The sequence below is a fragment of the Narcine bancroftii genome, chromosome 1, assembly GCF_036971445.1.
Source record: "Narcine bancroftii isolate sNarBan1 chromosome 1, sNarBan1.hap1, whole genome shotgun sequence".
Lineage (NCBI taxonomy): Eukaryota > Metazoa > Chordata > Chondrichthyes > Torpediniformes > Narcinidae > Narcine > Narcine bancroftii.
The window spans coordinates 102,129,630-102,156,526 of NC_091469.1; the positions used below are offsets into that span (position 1 = coordinate 102,129,630).

Consider the following 26,897-nt stretch of genomic DNA (forward strand, 5'->3'; position numbering starts at 1 on the left):
GGTTCGGGGGCTTCCAGGCCCACATGCCACTATTATCCATAAGAGCCTTTTTAACCATTTGTTGTATCTCATCACGGATAACTGGAGCAAGAGAAGCTGGCTCAGTGGGAGCAGCAGTGGGAGCAGAAGGCACAGCTGGGCCAGGAGGACTCAACAGCTGGGGATGATGTTCCCCTGCCTTCCTCTTATAAAGGGCATAAAGGACTGCAGTAGGTTTCCCAACAATATCACTTTTAGGTACGCCTAACTTTAACAAGGTTAGAAAAAGGTCCTTTCTTGTCGCTCCGTTATTAGCAGCAGTCCCTCTCTTTTCATCCTGCTTGTCTGATTTAACCTGGGCTGTACATGAGTGGATTTTACCTCCCAACTCTAATTCTCTAAGCCCAGATAAGGCGTGCACCGCCTCAGACACAGGGTGCCCAATTAGCGGACTAGTTACGGACAGAACCAGTCCCCGTACAGTGGATTGGGCAGAACGAACCAATCTGGTATGCATTCCGGCTGTGAATATCTTTTCATGTACCCACAGCCTCAAACGCCTTGCATACAAGGCAGAGGCCAGGGCCTGCTGACGAATTACTGCTATACCCTCCTCTGGGGTGCCCCAATTGTTCTGTAAATGTAAATCCCAATCTACTGGTGATGGGTATACTCGTAGCAGGGCATCCCCTAGAGTGGCAAGTAAGTAATCCACCTCTCTTCCTCTACCCCGCAGCTCAGCAGTGACCTGGATATCAGTAGTCAATGTTTCTAATCCCAACAATTCCTCAGGGGTTAAATATACATTACCCCCCTCCTTGCTCCCAAAAACGCAGGAGTCAGGCTGCCAGAGTTTCTCCCACCTTTTGCCTATATCGATCTCCAATGGCAGCCAGGTCTTTTATAGAGAAGTCATCATTTACTGCTCTTGACCTCTGCTCCCACTTTGGCCCACAGGGTCCTTTGCCCAGTGGACGGGATGAGGCCTAGGCCATCCCGTAGCGGGGGTGGGCCATTGAGCATAAGCAGGGGTTCGGGTATTTTCCCCTGGGTCCTCTTGGAAGATCGGGGTATCTATCCCTTCAATCTCTTCCCTTACATCATCCCCCCTTTCGTCTGTTTGGGAAGTCTGCTGCCTTATTGGGCAGGCATGAACAGCAGGTGGAGAGGGCAGTATGTTAGGCACATGCTGAGGAGTATCTGCATTATTACCATGGTCATCTTTCCAGATATTCCCGTCCTATTCATCAATTAAATCAGGATCGTCGCCATTCCTTATCATGGCACGAATACGATGTGGATCGGGTTCTACTCCATGCCTTTCTTTATCTGCACAGAGCTGCTGCCGGAGTTTAATATTACGGCAGATCGTTTGGACATGCTTATCCTCCCATTCTTTGGCTCGGTCCTGACTGGTGCAAACAATCTCACTCATCATGGAACAGCATTGTCGCAGGGCTTCTACCTCCTCCTCTAGTTGCTCTCTCTCAAGTTGAGATTCTACTTCTCGCTGAACTGATTCTGCTTCACGCTGAACAGAGTGGCGTAAGGCTGTGGCTAGCAGCCAAAAACCGTCCGTCAGCGTCCCCTTTTTAACAGGAAATTTACTTTCTCGAAGGAGAGCAGCAATCCACTCTCCCAGAGGCCCACTTGATGGATCTAACTTCTCATCCCAAATGAGGGGTGGTCCCAACAAAGACAGGGTATTGGCCAACATGCCAAACCCATCGTCTTTGGAAGTCCATCCCGGAATCAAGAACTGCTCAGGGCTCACCTCCTTCTTTCGGCGAAACATTTTGAGACCAATCCTGCCGACTACGCCAATTGTCTTGGGTAAACTTGTACCTCTCACTTTGTTCGTTTTTGGTCACAGTGTTCAAGCTACCGAAAGAAAATAGACACACACACCGAGAGCAGTTCAGTTTATACAAGTCTTTATTACTAAATCTAAAGCTGAATTCACACTACAATATGCAAGCCCTTCCCAATTATACTTATCAATGCCTGGACTGGTCCCAACTGCCAAAGCGAGGCGACGACTGCACACTTGTAGTAGGTTGTCTGGGCGCCGGTAGAAGCTTCTCCACCTCCCTGGACTGGGACGTTGGTTTGGAATCTTGAAGTTCTTCTTGCTGAGAGATGTTGCCACCTCTTGGAGAGTCTCAAACTTCAGCAGTGGGACCATGGCTTATATTACCCAAAAGTTGTTTACTTCAGATCTTATCTCTTTGAACAAATGATTAATTATCTTCAAGGTCTCCTGATAGTCTGCATCTCTTGGCCTCATGGTGGAAGTTGGATAATGTCTACTGATTCATATGCATCCCTGGGCCCCATAGTGTAAATTTAGATAATGTCTTCCTATTCAACTGCATCCTGGGCCCCATAGTGGAATTTAGGTGTGTCTACTAAATATGCATCCTGGGCCTCGTAGTGGAATTGAGATGATGTCTTCTGACGCAACTGCATCCCTTCTTGCATCAGCTGGTCTAGGGCCCCATGGTGGAATTTAGATTATGTCTTCTGATGCAACTGCATCCCTTCTTTCATAAGCTAGTCTAAATCCTCCATTACACCAGTGTGCCATGGCTTTCTCCCATATCAGAAAGACATAGTGACCTCAGGAAACACACATGATGTGAAGGGTGGGACTGTTTTGTATCCGCAATGAGATAAAAATGTGGCCCTTTTAAAGGCTGATTTCATGGTGTATTGCCCTCATCACAGCAACATGTCCATTCCAACCAAATTGCGGATCAGAGCTAGTCCCATGCTCCTTGCTTGACCCATATCCATATGAACCTTTTCGATCCACATACCACTACAAATATATTTCGAATGTCGTAATTATACTTGCCAAACCACCACGTCCACTGGTGGGTGACGTCTCAGCATTAACCCCTTGTCCACTGGTGAATGATGTCTCAGCATTAATCCCTTGTGCACAGGTGGGTGACATCACAGCATTAACACCTTGTCCACTGGAGGCATTGCCTTCGCATTATCCCTTGTCCACTGGAGGTACTGCCTGAGAATTAACTCCCTCCTGACAGAATGCTACAGCTTGGAAACAGGCCATTCAGCCCATCAGATGTTCATCCAACCAGTAGACACATCAAGCATCTGGGCAATTCAAGTGTCTGTTTCATCACCTCTTAAATGCCACCATCAATTATACTTCCACCATCCCTCTTGGGCAGTGTATTCCAGATACTCATCCTCAGATCCCCTCTAACTCCCATTCTCTCTTACCCTACATTCATTATTTTATTTACCTTTGATAAGGATAAAGTTTCATGTAGTTTACTCTATCAAATTATTTTATATAACTTAATCATGTCCCCCCTTAGCCTTTGCTCTCGGAAAACAGACCCAGCTTTTGCAGTCGCTCCATGAAACTGGACTGCTCCCTCCCAAGCAGTATTCTGGTGAATTTCCTCTACATCCTCTCTATTGTTGTTATATACTTCCCACAGTGTGGTGAGTAGTATTACATGCAGTATTCCAGCTGGTGTCTGACCAAGAGTTCATGAAGTTGGATCAGAACCTCACTGTGCTTGCATTCAGTGCCTCAAATGGTGAAGGCCAGTAGCCTATTTGCCACTATAACCACAATATCTTCCTGTGCTTCACTTTCAAAGATCTTTAGACTTGAACACAAAGGTTCCCTCTGTTCCTCAATATTTCTGGTGACCTTACAGTGCATGGTGTATGTCCTAGCCTCAGCAATGCTCCAAAAATACATCCCCTCACACTTATCTGGATTTATTTCTATCTGACCCTTCATAGTCCATTTCAACAACACCCTGCTACCTGATTGCATTTACTGCCCTCCCTGATGGTCACCCATCTGTGCCTGCAGGGTGACCAACTCACTAAATGTACTACCACATTTTCCAGTCTGGGATCTAATTGCTCTATGTAGGGATAGTCACCAGGGACACTGATCTCCCACATCCCGCAGGATGAGCCCACCACTGGCCTACTTTCTGTATCCTTTTAATCCAAGACTCTTCTGCTAAGAGAAAAATAAACCTTACCCAATTACAACCTGGTTTTCGCACTGATGCCCAGGCAAGCCTCAATAGCAGCACTTTCACCTCAAGCCACTCCTTAAGTGGCACTCTCTCTCTGGACTGGGCCTCTGTTATACCAGCCACTGCCAATGTCACAGGCACTGTCACTCTTGCTGAGGCCGAGAGCTCCACTGGGTGGTGCTGTCTGAGCCACAGGGATCAGTGCTGAGCCCAGGTTTTCTTATATTGTATATTCATGATTGAATGAGAATATAGTTGGCATAATTAATAAGTCTGCAGCTGACCCAAAATAGGTGGCATAATGGACAGTGAAAGAAGCTATCCAAAGATATAGATCAACTTGAAAGAGGGCAAAGAAACTGAATTTAACTCAGACAAATTTGAAATGATTTGGGAAGTTAACCATACCAGAACATGCACAATGATGGCAGGTTCCTGGGAGTTCCCTGATCTGACGCCACTGCTAAACAGAGTGGTGAAGAAGCCCTATGGTGTGCTGAATTTCATTGGCCAAGGTATTGAGTGCAATTGTTGGGACGTCCTGTTTCAGTTGTATGAAACATTAGTTGGCAGGGCTTGAAGTATTGTATGCAGTTCTGGGCCCCTCATTACAAAAAGGATGTGTACGCTAGAGAGGGTGCAGACAGGATTAACTGAAATGTTATGTGGATTGGAAGGCTCGAGTCATAGAGAGACTGAAAAGGCTGGAAATGATTTCTCTGGAGCAAAAGAGGCTGAGTGATGACACAATAGAACATGGAACAATACAGTACAGGAACAGATGCTTTGGCCCATGATGTCTGTGCCGATCATGACGCCAAATTAAACTAAATCCCTTTTGTCTACACATGGGTTTAGAAGGATGAAGGAGATATCCTACTGAATACTGAAAGGCCTGAATAGAGTAGATGTGGAGAAGATGTTTCAAGTAGTGGGAATAAAACAATGCTGAAGTAACTCAACATGTCAAACAGTGTACTTTATATAGCAAAGATAAAGATATGTAACCAACGTTTTGGGCTTGAGCCCTTCATCAAGTTATGTATACATAGAAAGATACATAAAAGAGGTTATGCATCTTTATCTTTACCAAATAAAGTATACTGTTTGACCTGCTGAGTTTCTTCAATCACAGCGCCTGCAGACTTTCATGTCTTACTCAAGTAGTGAGAGAGTCTAGGACCAGAGGGCATAGCCTCAGAACAAAAGAACATCCCTTTAGAACAGAGCTGAGGAAAAAAATTCTCCATCCAGGCGGTAGTGAATCTGTGGAATTTCTTGCCGAAGACAGCTGTGGAGGCAAAATCATTGGATATATTTAAAGCAGAGGTTGATAGGTTCTTGATAAGTAAGTGTGTTAATGATTATGGGAAGAATGGAGGAGAATGGAGTTGAGAAGAAAAATAGATTAGCAAAAATTCAAATGGCAGAGCAGTCTTGATAGGCCAAATAGCCTAAATCTGCTCCATCATTTTATGGTCTTATTCTTAGAAGCTTGTGAAATTAGGAAGGGCATAGAAAGAGCAGATAGTCACTGTCTTTTTCCCAGGGTAGGGAAGTCTAAAACTAGAGGGGATAGGTTTAAGATGCAAGGACAAAGATTTAAAGAGGACCCAAGGGCCACATTTTTCACAGAAGGTGGTGGCTCTACGGAGCGAGTTGTCAGAGGCAGAAGTAGAGGTGGGTACAACTGTGGTGTATAAAAGCATTTAGACAGATACATAGATAGGAAATTTTAGTAGGAGATGGGCCAAATGCCAGCAAATGGGAGCAGCTGAGATAGGCATCTTGGTTGGCAAGGACAAACTGTGCAAATGGGACTGTTTCTGTGCTGTAAAACTCTGATTCTCTGAAATTAAAGCCTTATCCACTGGGGGGCGTTGTGTCAGCAGCAACTTCATTGTACGCTCTTAATCTGAATGCAGCAACGTTCAGAACAAGATTGGCAAACTAATGCCACAAGTGGAAATAAATGGGTTTGATCTTAATGTCCACTGCAGAGAGGAGGCTGCAAATAGAGATTGAATGTTGCAGGAGACTTGAATGGAAACTTAACAAGAATTAAAAATCAGGAAATGGAGAAGGAGGCAAGAGAGTGCTGATATTGAAGGTCGGAATAAAGACAACAGAAAGGAAGGATCGCAGCTCAGAAAAGTGCTGAGGAATAGCAAGGGGCAGAAAACATTGGTGTTGGTTGGACATAGGGGCAGAGTATAAGGGTAGCAGGTGAAATAGAAATCAGGGAATTCGAGCTGAATGTAACAAGGGTGAGAGAGTGACCATGAGGGACCTCAAACAATTTGTAAACAGCGAATCCAACAAGGAATATCCATCGGGTCCAGCTTTCAAGAGTGCAGTGCAATCATTCCCATTCCTCCATCCTTATTTCCTGTAGTATTGCATTTCATGACTCTTCAATTCCCTTGCAAATTATCCCTTTTCCATTAATTGCACTCAGGGGTAATTAACAATCACTAGGGCAGTCAGAGAGAAAATGTGCAAACTCCACACAGACAGCACTTGAGGGTGGGAATCAAATCCAAATCCCAGAGATGATGAGTCAGCAGTGCTAACTGTTGCTACCCATGGAGTGTATCAGAAGTGGCTTTCAGTTCATCGTGCTGAGGAGCTGATTTAGGGAACAGGTTACTTTAGATGAAGTAGTGCATAAATGAGAAAAGGTTCATGATAATTATTGGAACAGCAACCACAGCAATTCAGAACTTTATGTAAAGACTGAAAAATTTTGTTCCATTTGAAACCATAACCTTTAAAAAAAATTTAGACATACAGCACGGCAACAGGCCCTTTTGGCCTATGAGCCTTGCCACCCAATTACACCTAGTTGACCTACAACCACAGGTACCTTTTGAAGGGTGGGAGGAAATCCACATAGACATGGGGAGAACGTACAAAATCCTTACAGACAGTGCCGGATTCGAACCCAGGTCTCGGTTGCTGGTGCAGTAACAGCGTTGTGCTAACCATACTGTCCTAATTTTAATTTTTTTAAAGTTTAGACATACAACAGGTTAATAGGCCTTCTGGCCCAAATACCCTCAATTAACCTACAAGCCCCCCCCCTTCATTTTGAAAGGTGAGAGCAAACCCTTGCAGACACGGAGAGAATGTATGAACTCCTTACGGATAATTCCAGATTCGAACCCGGGTCGCTGGTGCTGTAATACCATTCCGCTAACTGGTCTCGATTTCACCACGAAGGCATGAGGAATGAGAGAGCTGTGGTGGATTAGAAAATGGTATTAAAGCTGCGACAATAAACATTCAAAGGTCAACTTTGAAAGAATTAAATACAATAAAACTTGGTTAATCTGGCATTGCTGGAACTTTGGTGCCAAGCTGGCAAATTCACTGCGATTTTTTTCAAACTCACTTTTAATTTTTTTTTACTTTGATGTTACATGGCATGAAAATATATTTTTCATTGAATCAGAAAAATTTAAAGAGAACATGGGAATAAGACCCTTGTGTATGTTCCGACTTTAAATGAGCCACACGGAGAACAGAGTAGAGATGTAACTGGACTTTATTTGCTACAAGCAAGCATGTAGAGAGAGCTGGTGGGAGATCCTCATGGGAAGGTTTTGTACTCTAAAGCACAAAGCTAACAGCAGTTGGTTCCATGAAGTTTGAATAGTTGCATTTGCATTGTTTATTTCAATAATTTGGGGGTAAATGAAGGCTTTCATAGAATTATATAGTTAAAATGGGAGTGTTAAGGATTACTCAGGGGTTATGGAATTATCTAAAATGGTACACATTAATTCAAAGAAGAACAAGTATTCAGAGAGAAAAACATTCATGTTACCATGGAGATAAACAAGAAGGCTGCAGATGCTGGAAAACTGGAGCAACACACAAAATACTAGAGGAACTCAGCAGGTTGGGCAGCATCCACAGAAAACAAATAGGCAGAAACATTTCGGGCTGTAAACCTTTCATCAGGAATGCCAAAAATTAGATATTCTCCTCAATACTGTCACATCCTTCTCACCAGTACTTCCCAATCTATCTCATCACCTTCCTCTTTGGCCATACCCAATGCTGCTACTAAGTGAGTGCTCACCTTTTGGGCTATTTTTCCACAGATCTACACAGATCCCTACACAATTGTACCTGCCTATTCCTTCTGTCTGCTTCTTTGCTATCTCTCTCTCTCCCCCCTCACCTCGTAGGTGCTCCACTTATTCCTTGCATCTATCCAGCTCTGTGTCTCCTGCTAAGCCTCACACCTTGTTCTCCCCTGCAAGAATCTCCATAGACAGAGTAGATGTAGAAAGGTTGTTTCCAATGGTGGGAGAGTCTAGGACAAGAAGGAAAAACTTCAGGATTTAAAGGGTATCCACTTAGAACAGAGACTTGGGAGAAATTTCTTTAGCCAGGTTGATGAATCTATAGAATTTGTAGTCACGGGTAATTGTGGGGGCCAAGTCATTGGTGTATTTAAGGCAATGACTGATATGATCTTGATCAGCCAGGGCATCAAAGGTTACGGGGAGAAGGCCAGGAGAGGGGCCGAGTAGAAGTATGGATCATCTCATGATTAAATGGTGGGGCAGGCAGATGAGGTAGGCTAAATAGCCTATTTCTGCTCCTATGTTTTAAGGTCTCACGTCAATTCCAATAAGTAACAGAAAATAAGAAACAAAAAGAGCACATCCAAGAGTTATCTCCTTTGTCCCACTGAGATAATGGAACTGCTGAAAAACAGGTACTTTTGTAAAAAAAACTACAGTAGTATATGTTGAATTAAATTAAAAAATATAATAAATACAAAGGATAGACAATAAATATTTTCAGTTAAAACAAAAAAAATGTCACAATAGTGCAGACAGCCATTTTTTGTGGTGTTGCTATAGTTTACGATTAGTGTAGTAAGGGGAGGTTCAAGATCCTGATAACTGTTGGAAAGAAACTGTCTTGAACCTAGAGATTGCTGGTCTTCAGTCCTCTCTACCTTCTACCCTTCATGACATTGGCTGCCTTCTTGTGGCAGCACCTCAGATAGATGTGCTCAATGGATGGAAGATCAGAAGCTATGATGGACATGACTATGTTTGATACTTCTCCTATTCTGGGCACTAAAATTACTAAACATGATGAAATGGAATCAGCTAGTATACTTCCTATAATGCTCCTTTAGAAGTTTGATAGAGTATTCAATGACGGGCCAAATCTCCTCATTCTTCACGATATGATTCGTTTTCTAGAAATGATTTATTTTTGGCATCAGCACATTTACAAGGTAGAGTATTACGAGCTGAATATAAAAGTAGAGTTATATCAGATCATTCATTATTACTTTTATCTTGTGAAAGTTCAGAGGTAGTGCGTCCGTCATTTCGATGGAGGTTTAATGCAATGTTATTGAAAAAACCGGAGTTTGTTACTTTTGTTAAAGAGCAGATTTCTTTATTTCTGTCTGAAAATTTTAATTCTGTGGATAATCATTTTGTAATATGGGATGCTTTAAAAGCTTATTTGAGAGGGCAGATCATTAATTATTCTACGAAAGTAAAGAAACAATATATGGCAGAAAGTTTAAGAGTTAGAATATAAGATTGCTGAGTTAGAGAAGGATTTTCAGAAAGGGGTAACAGAAGAAAAAAATTGCATGGGTGTGGTTGAAGTTGCGTTACAATACTTTACAAATTTATCAGTTTAAGCGCTTAATTAATTGATCTGAACAACGTTATTATGAGTTGGGGGAAAGACCTCATAAAGTACTTGCTTGGCAATTGAAAGCTGAACAGACGTCTCGGATTATTAATGCTTTTAAGAATTCAATAATAACATAAGCCTCAGGAAATTAATGACCAATTTTATTCATTTTATCAAAAATTATATACTTCTGAGGGGAAACAGGATAATGGTTTTATTGATTCTTACTTATCTAAATTAAAGTTACCGGTATTAGATGGAGTTGATGTTCAGGAATTAGAATCTCCTTTTACGGATTCTGAAATTAAGGAACCTATTCAGGAAATGCCAAACGGAATATCCCCAGGGGACAATGGATTCCCTGTGGAATTTTATAAATTTTTTTAATGATGATTTATCTAATGAATTTGGTGAGGTGTTGAATCAAGTTACTGAAGATCAGAAGTTACCGGAATCATGTTCGGGTGCTTAAATAACTGTTATTCTGAAAAAAGATAGAGATCCATTGAAAGTGCCTTCATATAGACCTTTTTCTTTATTAAATGTGGATTATAAAATTATAGCGAAAGTATTAGCTAATAGACTCGCTAAATATTTCCCTAAATTGGTACATATTGATCAAACAGGTTTTATTAAAAATAGAAATGCATCAGACAATATACTTCAATTAATTACTTTGGTTAATGCATACTGAAAGCAACCTAACCATCCTATGGTGGTTGCATTAGATGCAGAAAAGGCTTTTGATAGGGTTGAGTGGAATTTTTTATTTAAGGTATTAGAGAAATTTAAATTCAGCCCTTTTTTTATTGGTTGGGTTAAGGCTTTATATACGAACCCGATGGCTAGGGTGGTGACGAATGGACAGATTTTTTTACCATTTAAATTGACCCGTTCAACTCAACATGGCTGCCCACTGTCACCAGCCTTATTTGCATTGGTTATTGAACCATTACCTCAAGCTATTAGACAAAATGATGAAATTAGAGGGATGTGGGTTAAGAATGAAAAATATCAAATTAATTTATTTGCGGATGACGTGTTGGTATATTTAACGGAACCGGACATTCGTTGAAACAATTGCAAGAGTGCTTGTTGAAATTCGGAGAATTATTGGGATATAAAGTTAATTGAGACAAAAGTGAAATTTTACCTGTTGGAGTGGGAGATTATACTGAATTTAAACAATTACAAAATTAAGGTGGACAAGTAAAATTAAATATTTAGGTGTGTTTATGGATATGAATTATCAATCATTATATCAATTAAATTATGTAACTATATTAAGACGGATTAAAGTGGAAAGATCTTCCATTAACTTTGATTTGTCGGGTTAACTGTATTAAAATGAATATTTTTCGAATTCAATATTTATTTCAGTCACTACCTTGTTTACTTTCTAAGGGTTTTTTTTTCAAGATTTGAATAAAGCAGTGAGAGAGTTTTTATGGAAAGGTAAATTAGCTCGAATGGCGCTGCATAGACTTACATGGAAATATACACTGGGTGGATTACAATTACCACATTTTCAAAATTATTATGAAACGGCCCAGTTGAAGTTCATAAGTAGATTGATGGATTTAGATCAGCCTCCTAGCTGGGCTAAAGTGGAGATGGCGTGTATTCCTAGGGTTGAAGTACATGAATTTATATTTTGTTGGAACTTGAATTTGTTACAGCAATATGATATGCCGATATTGAAACATTTGTTAAAAATTTGGTTAAAAAAAAACAGGGTGTTAGGGTCGAAAGATAAATTATCAATTTTAACTCCATTGTATAATCATCAGCTTATTTCTTTTTCAATGTTTAACAATCATTTAAAGACTTGGGATTCTAAAGGTATAAAGATAATACAAGATTGTTTGGTATAGAGGGGCAATTTCTTTCTTTTAATCAATTGAGAGAAAGATTTGATATACCTGTTAATTCTTTGTTTGTGTATTATCAACTTAGAGCTTTGATAAAAGATAATTATGGTAAAGAGATGATTTTACCTACTTTGTCGAGATTTGAATCTTTGATTTCCTTTATACCGAAAAAGGGCTATATTTCAGTTATGTTTAATTTGTTACAAGATAGTATGGATAAGCCAGATTGGGAGAAATCTAAACTTAAATGGGAGAGTGATTTACTGTTTATTTTTCCTGAAGAAGATTGGGCAAGTATGTGTCAAGACAATGTAATTAAATTGACCAATGTGTGTTATGGAATGGTTATATGGCGAGCTCTCCACTGGCCACCGTGACAGAGGTGCACCAAAGAAAAGGTACAAGGACTGCCTAAAGAAATCTCTTGGTGCCTGCCACATTGACCACCGCCAGTGGGCTGATATCGCCTCAAACCGTGCATCTTGGCGCCTCACAGTTCAGCGGGCAGCAACCTCCTTTGAAGAAGACCGCAGAGCCCACCTCAACAGATGGTTGATTATGGAGCCTTTAAGCTTGAAACGAATGAAAGACTTGATGTTTGTGACCAAGGTATAGTTGAGGTACAAGACCAAATACAAGACGTAAATAAAACAATTGAAACTTTACAAATTCAGAATAAAAATTTAGCGAAAAAGGTTGATTATTTGGAGAAACAACTAGACGAAACAAGTAAAAATTATTGGTTTGCCAGAAGATATAGAAGGACCAGATCCAAGAAAATTCTTTACTGATTGGATCCCTCAAGTTTTAGGACAAGATAAGTTCCCGGATGGTTTAATACTGGAACGTGCTCATCGAGCTTTGAGAAGAAAACCTTTTTCAGGACAGAATCCAAGACCTGTTCTGGTCCGTTGTCTAAACGATTATGATAGAGAGACAATTTTGCGTGTGGCTATTAGAAATGCTCAACAAAACAGATCTCCTTTGATGGTCCAGAACAATCATGTTTTTTTTTAATCCAGATTTGAGTCAGGAAATTATGTCTCAATGACGTGAATTTAATCCTGCGAAAGAAGTGTTATGGAAAAAAGGATATAAAGCAACATTTAGATACCCTGCAGTATTGAAGATTTTTCAGGATAGATATCAACCAAAATTTTTTGACAATCCTAAAGAAGCTATGGACTTTTCTCAACTGTTACCAATTACACAATTCCAGGAACGACGTAGTCCTCCACGGTCTCCGAAGAGAGTGGAGACGCAAGACGGCAACCGAATTTCAAGAAGAAATGGAAGCAATGGTGGTCGAAGTGACAAAGCTGATTAAATAAAAAAAACTCACGATCATTGGTGCTGTCAGTTTGGCTCGCTACCTTCCTCAGTTCAAGATCGAATAAAACTTCTGTGTCTTAAAACACTCTGAAGACCAGTTCTCCTTTGAATTAATGGCTACCACACTGCAACATCTGATTATAGCTGCTTCTCCTGAGCAGTGAGTTTAAAAGCAGCTCTGGAATTAGGCTCCAACATGTTTAATGCACAAGTAACAGTTCCCCCCATGAGCATGGGAAAGATCTTCATTTTCCAAGAAAACTGGGAGCCAAGTATGGATGAGTTATAGGGAGTGCTGGAAACAAATCCTTTGTTTGTTTAAAAGAAGGGTGGGAACGGGGCTCTAGTGAATTTAAAAGGAGTGCAGGAACAATGATTCTGTGAGTTTAAATGGAGCATAGGCACTGAGGTCTAGTGCGTTTTGAGAGACCACAGTAACAGGGGCTGGTGAGTTTCAAGTGAATATTGGGATGGGGCACCAGTGAGTCTAAAAGAGCAAAGGAAACATCCAGTGAGTCAGATGCAAACAATTGGCTTATCAGAATTTCACTGTAGTTTACATTAAATACATGTCCCTTTCCAGACAAGAAAAAACTGTAGGAAAGCAGCATGACTAAGTTGTGGCTACTGCGACATTACAGATAAAATTAGATCAAAAGAAATGCCTATAATGCTGTCATTATCCAGTGACTGGAAAACTTCCCAGCATAAAAAATTAAACACCCCAGTGGTCTTTTAAATCATTTTGTAACTGCCCACTAGTTTTTGAGCTTTCTAAAATCACCAATTTATGGGGACAACTAGGCAGAGAACAGATACAAACAAGTGTGACACCACATTCTCTTTCTGGATAACAAATCTGAAAACAATACATTGCTAAATCAAGTCAGTTTCTTCACTATATCCTCTTGCAACATGTACCTCAATCTGTACATATATACATTCAGAACCCTTGGTTCCTGTATACTCTGCAGCATGGTGTCATTTACCAGTAGTTATTTCTGCTAACGTGAAAAGTATAAAAAGAGAAAATGAAGGAAGCATTCAGCAAGCCAGAAATAGAAACAGGAAACATCGTCAATTATTGTCACACTGATCCAAAAGCAAATATCAGCAATTCCTTAAACGTGAGGATGAAGTGAAGGTATTGTAATTCAAAGTATTCAGTCTCACTCCACAGTCACTCCCTCCTTATTATTCATTACTTGCTCTATACAAAACATGGAGTTCCATCAGTTATGACAGCATTACCAACTCCAATAGTTTCCTTGATCTGAAAAGTTGACTGTTTCATTGATAGTGTTATTTTTGCATGTCATGTTTTCATTTTGGATTTCCAAAATCTCTAGGTTTGTTTTGCTTTATGCGTTACCTTGCTTTGCTAAAAGAATGAATTGCTGGCATTCATTTAAAGAGGAGTAGAAAATAATTCAGGGATGCGATGTTGCATTGCATCTTTCTAAAGCACAGGTGAGACATCATTTGGAGTATTGTGAGCAGTTTTGGGCTGTGCTGACATTCAAGAGGGTTAAGAGAAGGTTAACAAGCATGATTTTGGAAATGAAAGGGTGATATCAAGAGCATTTGGCAGCTCTGGGCCTGTACTCTTTGGAATTTAGGAAAATGAGGAGAAAACTCATTGAAACATTTCGAATTTTGAAAGGCATGGACAGAGTATACAGTAGACAGAGTAAAGGTCGTCTCCCCCGGTGGGAGAATCTAAGACAAGAGGGAACAACTTTAGGATTGAAGGGCATCTGCTGAGGACAGAGATGCGGAGGAATTTCTTCAGCCAGGAGGGTGGTAAATCTGGAATTTGTTGCTACAGACGGTTGTTGAATCCAAGTCATTGGGTCTATTTAAGGCAGAGGTTGATAAGGTCTTGATTAGCCAGGAATCAAAGGTTATGTAGAGAAGGCTGGGCTGAGTGGGAAAATGGATCAGTTCATAATTAAATGCCGGGAAGACTCAATGGGCTAAATAGCCTATTTCTTCTCCTATATCTTATGGTATCATGGTTGTCTGTACATGCTGCAAGCCAATTTGCACAAATATTTATAATTTGTACAAATCTTTTAACATTGTTTACCATAGCTCCAAGTTTGCAGTCATCTGCAGATCATTTAATGAATTAATTGTTCTCAAAAAGAACACAGTACGAGTACCATCTATCGTTCTCCACTCAAGAAAAATCTGTTCACTATGACTCTCTGCTTTCTGTCCTACTGGATTTTTTTAATCCAACTGTCACTGATCCTTTCAATGACTGTAAAAATTTGGTTAAAAAATACATAATGAGTGTGAAAAGACATGACCAGTTTAGTCTTGGGGATGTTTCCACCCCTTTCACTATAATTAGGGAACAACAATTAGTTAAATGTGAAAAGTTTTTTTTGTGGGGGGAGGGTCTGAGACAAGAATTTTACATACAGTAATAGGAATCTGGATTTTTTTTTGTCAAAAGCAAATGTTCAAACAAAACAATTAAATTCCCTTGAAAAGAATTGATCATGAGATACTGAAGGTTATGGGAGCAAGTCGGATCAGTGAGGACCTCATACAAGGAAGCACATTTTAAGACCAGACATTCCTTTGGGGAAATAAAATACTCAGAAGGAGAAAGAGTGATCCTGGTGTTAATACTCAGATAAATAAAACAGTTGAATCTATAAAAATAACTGCCTTCAGAGTGGCTGAGCAGAAATAGAGAGCAAAAGTAAAACCAGAGATGGGGGTGGGGGGAAATAGGAAGTCCATTATCTAGTCATGGAGGAGTTGGTTTATTTCTAATCAATAATTAGGATAATGATGGGTTGGAAGATTTTGTCATTCCTTTAAAACAGTGTACACGTTTTTGCACAAAGGCTAAAAAAATCTTAGAACCTGTGAGAGCGATGTGCAGTGGATGCTTCAATGCTGGCCCTGGATTAACACGATTAACTGGAGAAGAAATAAAAAGGTGGCCATGTCTTCCCAACGTTGATATTGCAACACATCGTCTATGGACCAACCAGTCCATGTCAAGGGAAACATCATATCTGTTTTGGGTAGTATTTTTTGTTGTCTTATCACTGCAGTAATGTCTTAGTGAACAATTCTATTCCATGACTTATCAGATAACCTGTGATCAAAGTTAAATCCCAAGCATGATGTGATCAAATCATGTTGTTGTGCATAGATAGGGCAGGTGAAGATAATTAACAGAATTAATAACAGTTAAGGACAAGAATAGAAGTAGAATTCATTTTGGGTTGTAATCACTATAAAGAGCAAAATTTACAAAGATAGAATTTTCATTGTAATCCTACATTCTGTAAATTGTGTTCTTTACGCAGCTGTACAAATGTTGGAGATAATTTGCTTGTCCATTGCAGAAGAACCCTTCCCATTGTACTAGGTATTTGTGACAAATGAACTAAACAAACGAATGAACATTGGCAAGTCATTCGGCAAGCCAAAGAGACAATCCATGTGTTCCCTAACTGTGGACTGCAAGGTTCTGTTACTACTGAAGTAGTGTGCAATGTTCATGTCAGCCTCGTGTGGCGTGCTTTGAGAGACTGGTCAAGGCTCATTTTACATCTAGCATCAATTCATTCCAATTCACCCGTCACCACAAAAGGTCCATGACAGATGCCATCTCCAGGCCCTACTCAGCCCTGGAACATGTGGACAACAAGGACACCTATGTCAGACTACTTACTCTCATTGACTACAGCTCTGCCTTCAACACAAGAGTGCCAAATAAACTCATTCCCAAACTCCATGACCTCAGCACCCTCCTCTCCCCCTCTGCAATTGGATTTACTACTTTCTGTCTTGCAGGCAGCAATCAGTGAGGATTTGTGACAACACTTCCTCCACTATTATCCTCAACACCACGGCCCCAAAAAGACCTTGAACATCTATTGGTTTGTGGATCAGAAGGGGGTCCCAAACAATTATGTCAGAATATAGATGGGAGATGGAGAAACTAGTGGCTCAGTGCCAGGACAACAACCTCTTCCACGATCTCAGTAAGATTAAAGAGCTGATCACAGATTTCGAGAAGAACGGTGACACTCACTCCCTGTCGGCAACAGTGGTGGTGAGGTGAAGATAGTAAACACCTCTGCATGATGAACAAGAAATAGCACCAGTCTCTCTACTTCCTGATGAAATTTGGCATGTCACTTGTGTTCCTCAACGACTTCTACAGATGCACCACTGAAAACATCTTGTAATGTTGCATTACTGCATGGTACAGATAACATTCCACCCTGACCCCAAAAATATTGCAGCGAATTGTGAACGCAATTCAGATAATCACACAAACACCCCTTCCCCTTCATCTATTCCTCCTGCTGCCCTAGAAAAGACTCACCCCACCCTGGCCACATAATCTTCAGTTTCTTCCCACCAGGGCGATTCACATGTGAGAAATCCCACACCACTTGATTCAAGGAAAGTTTCCTTCTTGCCAATATTATACTCCTAAATGAACCTAACACAAGTAAAATAATGCCAATACAAAAAAATAGCTTGACAAAAGGATCAGACCCGAAACATTAGTTACCAATCTTGACCTCCTATGGATGCTGCGGGACCTGCTGTATTTCTCCAGCACTTTTGCGTATTAACTACAATCACAGAGTCTACTGACTTTCTTTCACAGTAAAATAATGTGGTCTTTGCTCTGGACCAACGGATTTCCCTCTGTATATGTGCATTTTGGCATCTGTGTTTTATTTGCGGGATCCTGTAAAGAAAAGCTTGCTCGCAAAGGAAAAATTCTCACCGCACCTGTCAACAAAACAAATATTAAGGATAAAGTCGATCATCCACTGGTGGGCCTCGTGATGTCTGAGCAGCATCTGAAGAGTCCTTCTCCTTTCCTCTCATCCCATCTTCTCCCTCTCCCTTCCCTGATCACTTACTCTCTCAGCAATGACCGCCGTGGAGAGATTCTGCATCGGAATCAAGACAGGTAACGAAGAGAATCCCATCACCAGTGGAAAAGGCAGCGACGAAGAGGCTTGGCAGTGTTAAGTGCGTCAAATCGACGCGACGTTGGTCGCAGGCGGATGACAGAGTGGTGGATGGTCGTTGCTGGGAGACGGTATCAAGACGGCGGGAACGGAGGCCGAGCCGGGCAAGTGCCATGACCCAGCAGGGAGCTGCGCTGCAGTCGTACAACAATGAGCTGGTGAAATGTAAGTGGTCCCCGAGCCGGCTCCTCACTGCCCAAGGGTACAGGGTGTAACTCCTGCGCTGGGATTCCCGCGCTGGGATTCCCGCTCGCGCCAGGTCCCGAATGGACACTTTGTCGTCCCGCCCGTCTGGGTACCTTACCAGTGCAATACTGGGGGTTCGCATGCAGGAGATGCACCTCCTCCACTAGTGGGTTCTCACATGCTTCCGGAGGAGCACCGGCCCAGGGGCCGTCATCGAGACCGGCATCATGGTTCCTGACGCCAGCCTCCTAGGGAAGGAGAACAATCTTTCATGGGGCGTTGCATTCTTATCCTACAGTGCTTCCAGAAGTACCTCTTGCTGTTTGGACGCATTCATCCCTCTTCCCTTAGGGCCAACAGGACTGCCCTCCAAATGGTGCTGATTTCCCTCTCTATCTGGCCATTCCCTCATTGGTTGTAGCTGGTGGTTCTACTTGTGGCTATAATGCCCCTGGAGAGAAAGTAAGGTCACAGCTATGCACGTACACCGGGTACCCCAATATGGTGCGGAGTGCTTTAATGACCATAGCTGTGGTTGTGTCTGGACAGGGAATGCAAATGGGAAGCGCGAATATTCATCTACAATGTTCAGGAAATAGCTGTTCTGGTATGTGGATGGGAGGGGCCCCTTGAAGTCTATACCTAGTCGTTCAAAGGGGCAAGTGACTTTGATGAGGTGGGCTTTCTCTGTCCTGTAAAACTGCAGCTTGCATTCCGCACAGACCAAGCAATTGCACCAAGTAGGGAAGGTTATGTGCCCTCACAAAGTGGTAGAGTCTTGTGACTCCAGGATGTCAAAGGCTAATGAGGAGGGCATCCTGGCGCAGGTTCCTCTGGACAGCACATCGTGGGGGGGGGGGGGGTGCTATTTGAGCTTACCTAGCCAGTACAAGATCTCGTAATTATAGGTGGACAGCTATAATCCTCTCTCCAGATGGCATACATGTCTCTGTGAGTCACAAGCAGAGCAACGACAGTGAACTTCATGTCATCCCTACAAACATGAGCGGGTGCTCCATATACTCTGATCCCTCCAAGACAATAATGGCTTCCCGCATGGTTTTCCCATTCACCTGTCCCATGAGGGACAAGACCACTCCTCAAAGATCAGGGTGTGCAGTGGCAACTAAATAGCCCGCTAAGGCACCAGTCACCTTTGTGCACCCTGAAAGTGGTGCTCGTGGGCACCCCTTTAAATATGCAGAATCAGTATCCACTCTCTAACATCCTATATCCTCTCGCCAATGGTGTGCCACTATGGCCGGCCCTGTAGGCCCCATTCTAGGAGAGCAGGGAACCTGGCCTGTACTGCAGTCACCACCTATTCCCGTAGAGTGGTGCTGTCATTGATTCTTTATGGTGATGCCCGCGATGTGTTTCCAATTGTCTTTTGCCCTGGGCACTCACTTCCAAATGAGAATAAAGGAAATTGGGGGTTCCCTCGTCTTACAGCTGTAGTAGTGGCATGGCCAAGTGTTCACCCAGCCACTGGTGGTATCGGTCCCCTAGCCCAGTTAGCTCCTGGTTATCTCCTGGTATCTCACAGTGACCATATAGGTGCCAACCTAAGGTCCCCCTATTTCTAGCTACCTCCCTGTTTTGGAGGGTCAGGCATAGTCCTCACATTTTCCACTTACAATGGATAGATGAGTTTCAATTTAAACTAATTAGTTTCTATATATTTTTGAGATGCGCATTTTCTTGTATAATCTTGTATAGTAAATCTTGTTTTTAGAGGATAAGAGCCCTGGGCCAGGCAAAATGTTTACGAATTAGTCATTTATGCGTGTCTAAGGAGTGCAGAGTACACATCCCAGTCTGATGGTGAAGGTAATGCTGAATATTCATAAGTCAGCATTGGGAGGGGGAGGGTTTTTTTAAAATTAACCTTTTCAGTGCTTTATCCTATTTTTTGCTATTTTAACACAAGACATATTTTTGCTTGTATATTCTACAGAGCAGTCATAAAACTTCAGTATATATACAATTATTATAACCATATAACAATTACAGTACGGAAACAGGCCATCTCGGCCCCTTTAGTCCACATTGATTTAAGAGAACTCCACTAGTTCCACCTACCCGCTTCCTGCCCATAACCCTCCAATCCCCTCATATCCATTCACTCATTCAACCTTCTCTTAAATGACAAAATTGACCCTGCCGCAACCACCTCTTCCGGAAGCTCATTCCTCTCAGCCACCACTCTTTGAGTGAAGAAGTTTCCCTTCGTGTTACTTCTAAACTTTTTCCCCCAACCCTTAACTTATGACCCCTCATTCCAATCTCTCCTACCCTCAAGGGGAAGAGCCTATTCTCATCTACTCTGTCTATCCCCCTCATTATTTTATATACCTTTATCAAATCCCCCCTCAACCTTCTATGCTCCAATGAATAAAGACCCAGTCTACTCAATCTTTCTTTGTATTCTAGATACTACAATCCAGGTAATATTTTAGTATATCTTCTCTGCACCCTCTCCACCTTATTGATATCCTTCCTATAATTTGGGGACCAGAACTGCACACAATATTCCAAATTTGGCCTCATTAATGCCTTAAACCAGGGGTGTCAAACTCAAATTCACGGAGGGCCAAAATTAAAAACTTGGACTAAGTCAAGGGCCGAACTAAATATTTATTGCAAATTTTCAACAACATCTGCATGTTTTCTCTTCTTTCAACATACGTAATGTTAAACTTTTTCTTATTAAAATAAATGTTTAATAATAGTTTTGGATAAACTCTTTCCAGAAGCATTAACAAATGAGAAATAAAATATTCAATAAATAATATTTCTCTATAGAGGATTTGTCAAATGTTGCTAGTGTGCTGTCGAATAGTAAAATCAGAGGGCTATTGAGAATGTGGGAGAATAACATGATTCCTGAAACAATCAAATGGGTGACTGATTGTGGGCATGAACTCTAGCAGGGTTATTTGCCATGCCCTTTTTCCATTGGTACAAATATCCTTTGATTTACACACTTTTCAAGTTTTATGCCTAATGAGCTTGTATCCAGGTGCAGGACCATTTTTAACCAGGAATATATTTATCACTGTGACATGAAACTATTGGAAGATCGTTTTATCCTGAGATTAAAGTTCATAATACTTACTCAGGCCTGTGTGCGGGAGGGCGGGGTTTGCGGGCGATTGGGTTGGACAACAACAGTGCGGGGGCATCGGCTCTCGCTGCAGGGCGGCATCTCAGCGGATCAGCGGCCCCGTCACCGTGAGTCACGGGTCGGCTTGCAGCAGGGAGGGGGAGTGGGCAACGGTCCTGGCGAGGTCAGACCCGAGGCCTCCGGTTCCGGGCGCTGGGAAGCGGCCTTGGCTTCCCCTGACACCGGCCAGGCCCCAAAACCAGAGTCCACGGTGAGACCCTGCAACGTAAACAGAGGAGGTGGGGGCGATTAGCAGGCTGACGTCAATGCATTCTGGGATTTGTTGTATTACTGTGCATGCGCTATACTGGCGCGGCGGCCAGCGGGCCACCTCTAATACATTTTTGATATGATCTTGCGGGCCAAATATAATTATATCGCGGGCCAAATTTGGCCCGCGGGCCAGAGTTTGACATGTGTGCCCTATGCCATCGGAACTCTGTAATTAGTAAGGGATTACTTAAGGTGGGATGTGAGTGGGAAGGAAAGGGTGAGAATCACTGCTCTAGACCCAATTGTTACTGAAATATTTTGCTTGAGAAAAATTGTCATTGGCCCATTTCCTTTAGTGTTCTGAAACTGTGCACGTGACGAGTCAATGAGGGATGATTAAAGCAGTGGTTTTCAAACTTTTTCTTCCCACCCACAGACCACCTTAAGCAATCCCTTACTAATCACAGAGCACCAATGGCACAGGGACGTGAGTGGAAAGAAAAAGGTTGAGAACTGTTGTATTGTGGTAGCTCCACATCTGATTAGGTTAACTGTTAGGCAAGTGGTCAGAGAAGGACCCCCCCCCCCACCCCAAGAAAGGCTTAAATCACAGGAACAAAATAAGCTTCCGTCTCACTGCTCCCAATCTTACACACAGTCCTGATGTGGAATGTGGGGTCGCAGCTCCACGTTCACCCGAGTTCAGGTGCTGTCTGTGTGGAGTTTGTACGCTCTCCCCTTGTCTTGGACCAACAGGTCGGTCACCTGACGAAGGCACCTGAACCCCCCGTTGAAAAGCTGGCGTCCGGGGCGGTGGAGGAATTGGCTGAGAAGAGCGCGTTGCTCCCACCCCCCCTCCCATGGTTGGAGAGGGATTAAACTGTGATCTCACGGCGCCGGGCTCGTCTCCAACAAAAGGAGCGGGAGGTAGGGTCCGCCGCGCACGGAGCGAGGGGGAAGGCATCGCCAACGAGACGTTCGGTCCGGCGTCGTCGCTGAAGTGCAAACCCAGCGAGGATGGTCCCCAACTCCAGCCGGGCGGGCTGAGTGCGGCGCTCCGATCCCCGGGATTCGGGACTCTGAGATCCCTCCACACCTCCGGCGTCTTCATTTTCACCTTCAGTGTGCATGTGTTATACTGGCGCGGCGGCCAGCGGGCCAACTCTAATACATATTTAATATGATCTTGCGGGCCAAATATAATTATATCTTTGGCCCGCGGGCCAACTCTAATACATATTTAATATGATCTTGCGGGCCAAATATAATTATATCTTTGGCCCGCGGGCCAGAGTTTGACATGTGTGCCTTAAACAGTCTCAACATCACCTCCCAGCTCCTATATTCTATGCTTTGATTTATAAAGGCCAGCATACCACCCTATCTACATGAGAATCCACTTTCAAAGAATGATGAACTGTTATTCCAAGATCCCTCTGTCCTCTGCATTCCTCAATGCCCTCCCCTTCACTGCATATGTCCAGTTTTGATTATTCTTCCCAAAATGAAGCACCTCACACTTATCGATATTAAACTGCATCTGCCATCTTTCATTCCACTCATCTAAGCAGACTAAATCTTTCTGCAGTCCCTGAAAATCATCTTCACTATCCACAACTTCCCCCTATCTTTTTATCATCTGCATATTTACTACCCAGTTTACCACTCCATCATCCAAATCATTAATGTAAATGACAAACAACAAGGGACACAACACTGATCCCTGAGGCACACTGCTTGTCACTGACCTCTATCCTGAAAGACAGTTATCCACCATGACTTTCTGGCATTTATCTTCTAACCACCGTTGAACCCATCTGACTATCTCAACATTAATACCTAGCGACTGAACCTTCATTACCAACCTTCCAAATGGAATCTTATGGAAGGCCTTACTAAAATCCATATATTCTACCTCTACTGCTCAACCCTCATTGACCTCCCTAGTCACCTCCTCAAAAAATTCAACAAGATTTGTCAAACATGACCTTCCCCTGTTGGGTGTCCCTAATCAGTCCCTGCCCCTCTATCTCTAAGAATACTTTCCATTAGTTTACCAACCACTGACGTCAAACTTACTGGCTGATAATTGCTGGGCTTACACCTGGAGCCCTTTTTAAACAGAGGAACCACTTTTGTGACACGCCAGTCCCGCAGCACCATGCCTCTCTCCAGTGACTGTTGAAAAATCGTCAGAGCCTCTGCTATTTCCTCCCTGACTTCCCTCAAAGTCCTGGGAACATCCTGTTGGGACCCAGAGACTTATCCACCTTTTATCTTCCTCAAAAGTTCCAACACCCCCTCTTTCATAATCCCTGTGTTTTCCATAGTTACCCCTTTTGCCTCACTTATCCTACACGATTCCATATCCTTTTCCCTCGTGAATACCGATTAGAAGAACTCATTTAATATCTCCCCCATTACATTCGGCTCCGCACACAGTTGTCTGCTCTGATTCTCTAATGGACCAATTTTATTCTTCACTCTACTTTTGCTATTTACATATTTGTAAAAACCCTTCGGATTTACTTTCACCCTGTTTGCTATAGCCACCTCGTACCTTATTTTCACTATCCTAATTTCTTTCTTAAGCTTCTTCTTACAATCCATGTATTTTCCAAGTGTTTCGTCCATACCTTGCTTCCTGTATTTAATGTAGTTGTCCCTTTTATCTTGAACCAACTTTCTAATCTCCCTTGAAAACCATGGCTCTCTCAAACTTTTGGCCTTACCTTTTATTCTAACGAGAACATAAAGATTCTGCACCCTCAAAATCTCACTTTTAAGTGATCTCCAATTCTCCTCTACCTCCTTGCCGTAAAACAAATCAGCCCAAACCACTCCTTGCAAATCCTTTCTCATTTAATCAATTCTGGCTTTTCCCCACTCAAAAACCTATATCATCAGACCAGACCTATCCCTTTCCACAATTATATTGAAATTAATGGTACCATGATCACTGGATCTGAAGTGCTCCCCAACACATACCTCAGTCACCTGCCCTAACTCGTTCCCCAACAGTAGATCCAACACTGCCCCTTCTCTTGTGGGTACGTCAACATATTGCTGCAAAGAACTATTCTGCACACATTTTACAAATTCTAATCCATCCAACACCTTTTTGGACTGTGTTTCCCAATCTACATTAGGAAAATTAAAATCCCCTACTAACACAACCCCGTGCTTATTATAAATCTCAGCTATTTCCTTACACATTTGCTCCTCTATTTCTCGACCAACACTAGCTGGTCTATAATACACCATTATAATTGTAACCTCATCTTTTCCATTTTTTAATTCCACCCATACCACCTCCCTTGATGACCCCTCCAATCTATTACGCATCAGCACCGCTGTAATATTTTCACTGACAAGCAATGCCACCCTTTACCCCTCCAATTCTATCAAACATGAAGCAGCAAAATCCCGGAATATTTAGCTGCCAGTCATATCCCTCCTGCAACCACATCTCACTAATCGCCATCACGATACAACATCTGGAAGATTGCTATGATAAAGGACTTTTTAATGTAATTTGAACAGTTGAAGAAATATGACTTGCCCAACAAGACTTTCTTCTGTCACCTTCAGTTAAGATCCTTACTTAAGGCCGGCTTGGGCCTGAAATGACTTCCGGGACTCATTGAAGTGGCAAAATTGCTTCAAGAAGGAAATGAACATAAATTTATTTCTAGAATATACTTTTTACTGATGAGGAACCAAAGCCAGGTTTACATAAATCTTGAGTGAGTTGGGAGTCAGATTTGAACATAACGATTGATGAACAACTCTGGTCAGATCTATGTCAAGGATGTTTGTTGGCTACTATTAATGTCAAGTATAGACTGGTTCACTATAATGTTCTCCATCAGCTGTACCTAACCCCACAGAAATATAAACCTGTTGTCAGAGATGTGCTTTAGGTGTGGTATAGAGTTGGCTCTTTTTTACAGTCTACTTGGCTCTGTATAAAGATGAGATCCTTCTGGTATGACCTCTGTGACAACCTGACTAAGATCACAGGAGTCACCTTCCCAGTGGATCCTGAACTTTGCCTACTGGAAACTTTGAGTGTTGGTAGATTGCTAACTAATTTCCAAATCAAATTGTTTTAAGTGTGGCCAGGAAATGTATAGCAGTGACATTGAAATCTGACTACCCTTTCCTCATTGATAGATGGTTTTCAGAAATGAACAGTTGCATTTCTCTTGAAAAGATCACATATAGTCTTAGAAAAGGATACAAGACCTTCCTGAAAATTTGGAAACCTTATCGACAACATGTAAGCTTTTCACTGATGCCTCCATAGGGTTGCGATTGCTTCTGGCTAGCGAGTAGAACTCTGTAAAGTATATAACACTATGGTAATATCATGTCTACGTGTTTCGTTGTACATACTGACGATGGGATTTTTCTTTTTTTTCTTTGTTTAATTGGGTTTACACGGAAAGGGTTGGAAAATGGGGTTTTCTTGATGTTTTGTATTTTGTATAAATATACTTAAAAATGACAAATAAAGAATTACAAAAAAAAGTGTGGATAAACAGAGGAATATTGGGGTGCAAATTTATACATCCCTCAAGGTCACTGCACTGGTTGATTGGATAGTTAAGGGATGCTGGGCTTCATTAATAGGGGGACTGAGTTCAAGAATAGAGAGGCCATGTTGCAACTGTACAAATTTCTGATGTGACCACATTTAGAGTATTGTGTTCAGTTCTGGTCACCTCATTAAAGGAAGGATGTGGAAGCTATGAAGAGGGTGCAGAGGGTAACTGGATTGGAAATTAAGTCTTATGAGACAAGGTTAGCAGCCTGTTTCTCAGAGCATGAATAGCAAACACCAGAGGACATATGTTTAAAGTTAAGGGAGGGAAGTTTAGGGGAGACATTAGGGGTAAGTTTTTTTTTACAGAGCAAATTGTGGATGCCTGGCCAGGGATGGTGGTGGAGGCTGAAACATTGGGGCATTTAAGAGACATCTAGACAGGCACGTGGATGGAAGAAAAATAGAGGGTTACAGGATAGGGAGGGTTTAGTATTTTTTTAAGGAATATATTGGTCGGCACAATGTCGAGGGCTGAAAGGCCTGTAATGTGCTGTAGTGTTCTATGTTCTAAGCTGCCAGCCAGACCAGTGAGGTACTTGCAGCTGCTGCATTTCAATCAGCTTGGAAGTTTTCTCCATGACTTTCATTTCTAAGTTGGTCACTCACACTTGGGCAGTCAGCGCTACCTCCTGTAGTGCACAGCAGTGATGCTGCAGGGATTCTATCCACCTATCTTTCCATGCACCCTGTTGGCCTAATTCTCCTTTAATTTCATGCTGGTGTCTCATGAGAGACAACATAAACCAAGGGTCCCTCCATGACTCCCCTTGGTCCCTGGAAATCCTGATTTCTCAA

General features: G+C 42.1%; 2 protein-coding genes across 9 annotated transcripts in view; one reads left to right on the forward strand and one right to left on the reverse strand.

Moving 5' to 3' along the window:
• LOC138761776 (endogenous retrovirus group PABLB member 1 Env polyprotein-like) overlaps nt 1-18,142 on the reverse strand; it is a 150,448-nt gene extending 132,306 nt beyond the window's left edge. For 2 of the 8 annotated variants that reach the window (XM_069934494.1, XM_069934503.1), the window contains exons 1-3: nt 17,818-18,100; nt 7,162-7,256; nt 1,754-1,860 (exon numbers count right to left, since the gene is read on the reverse strand). The gene's annotated coding sequence lies outside the window, so the exon portion shown is untranslated. The other 6 variants (XR_011356514.1, XR_011356515.1, XM_069934523.1 and 3 more) reach the window with 5 other exon arrangements.
• Nucleotides 17,950-26,897, forward strand: part of ssna1 (Sjogren syndrome nuclear autoantigen 1) — a 40,858-nt gene continuing 31,910 nt past the window's right edge. Inside the window, exon 1 of the mRNA XM_069934547.1 lies at nt 17,950-18,093. Within this exon, the coding sequence (XP_069790648.1) occupies nt 18,042-18,093 (52 nt within the window). The 5' untranslated portion in view covers nt 17,950-18,041. The remainder of the gene's footprint in view (nt 18,094-26,897) is intronic.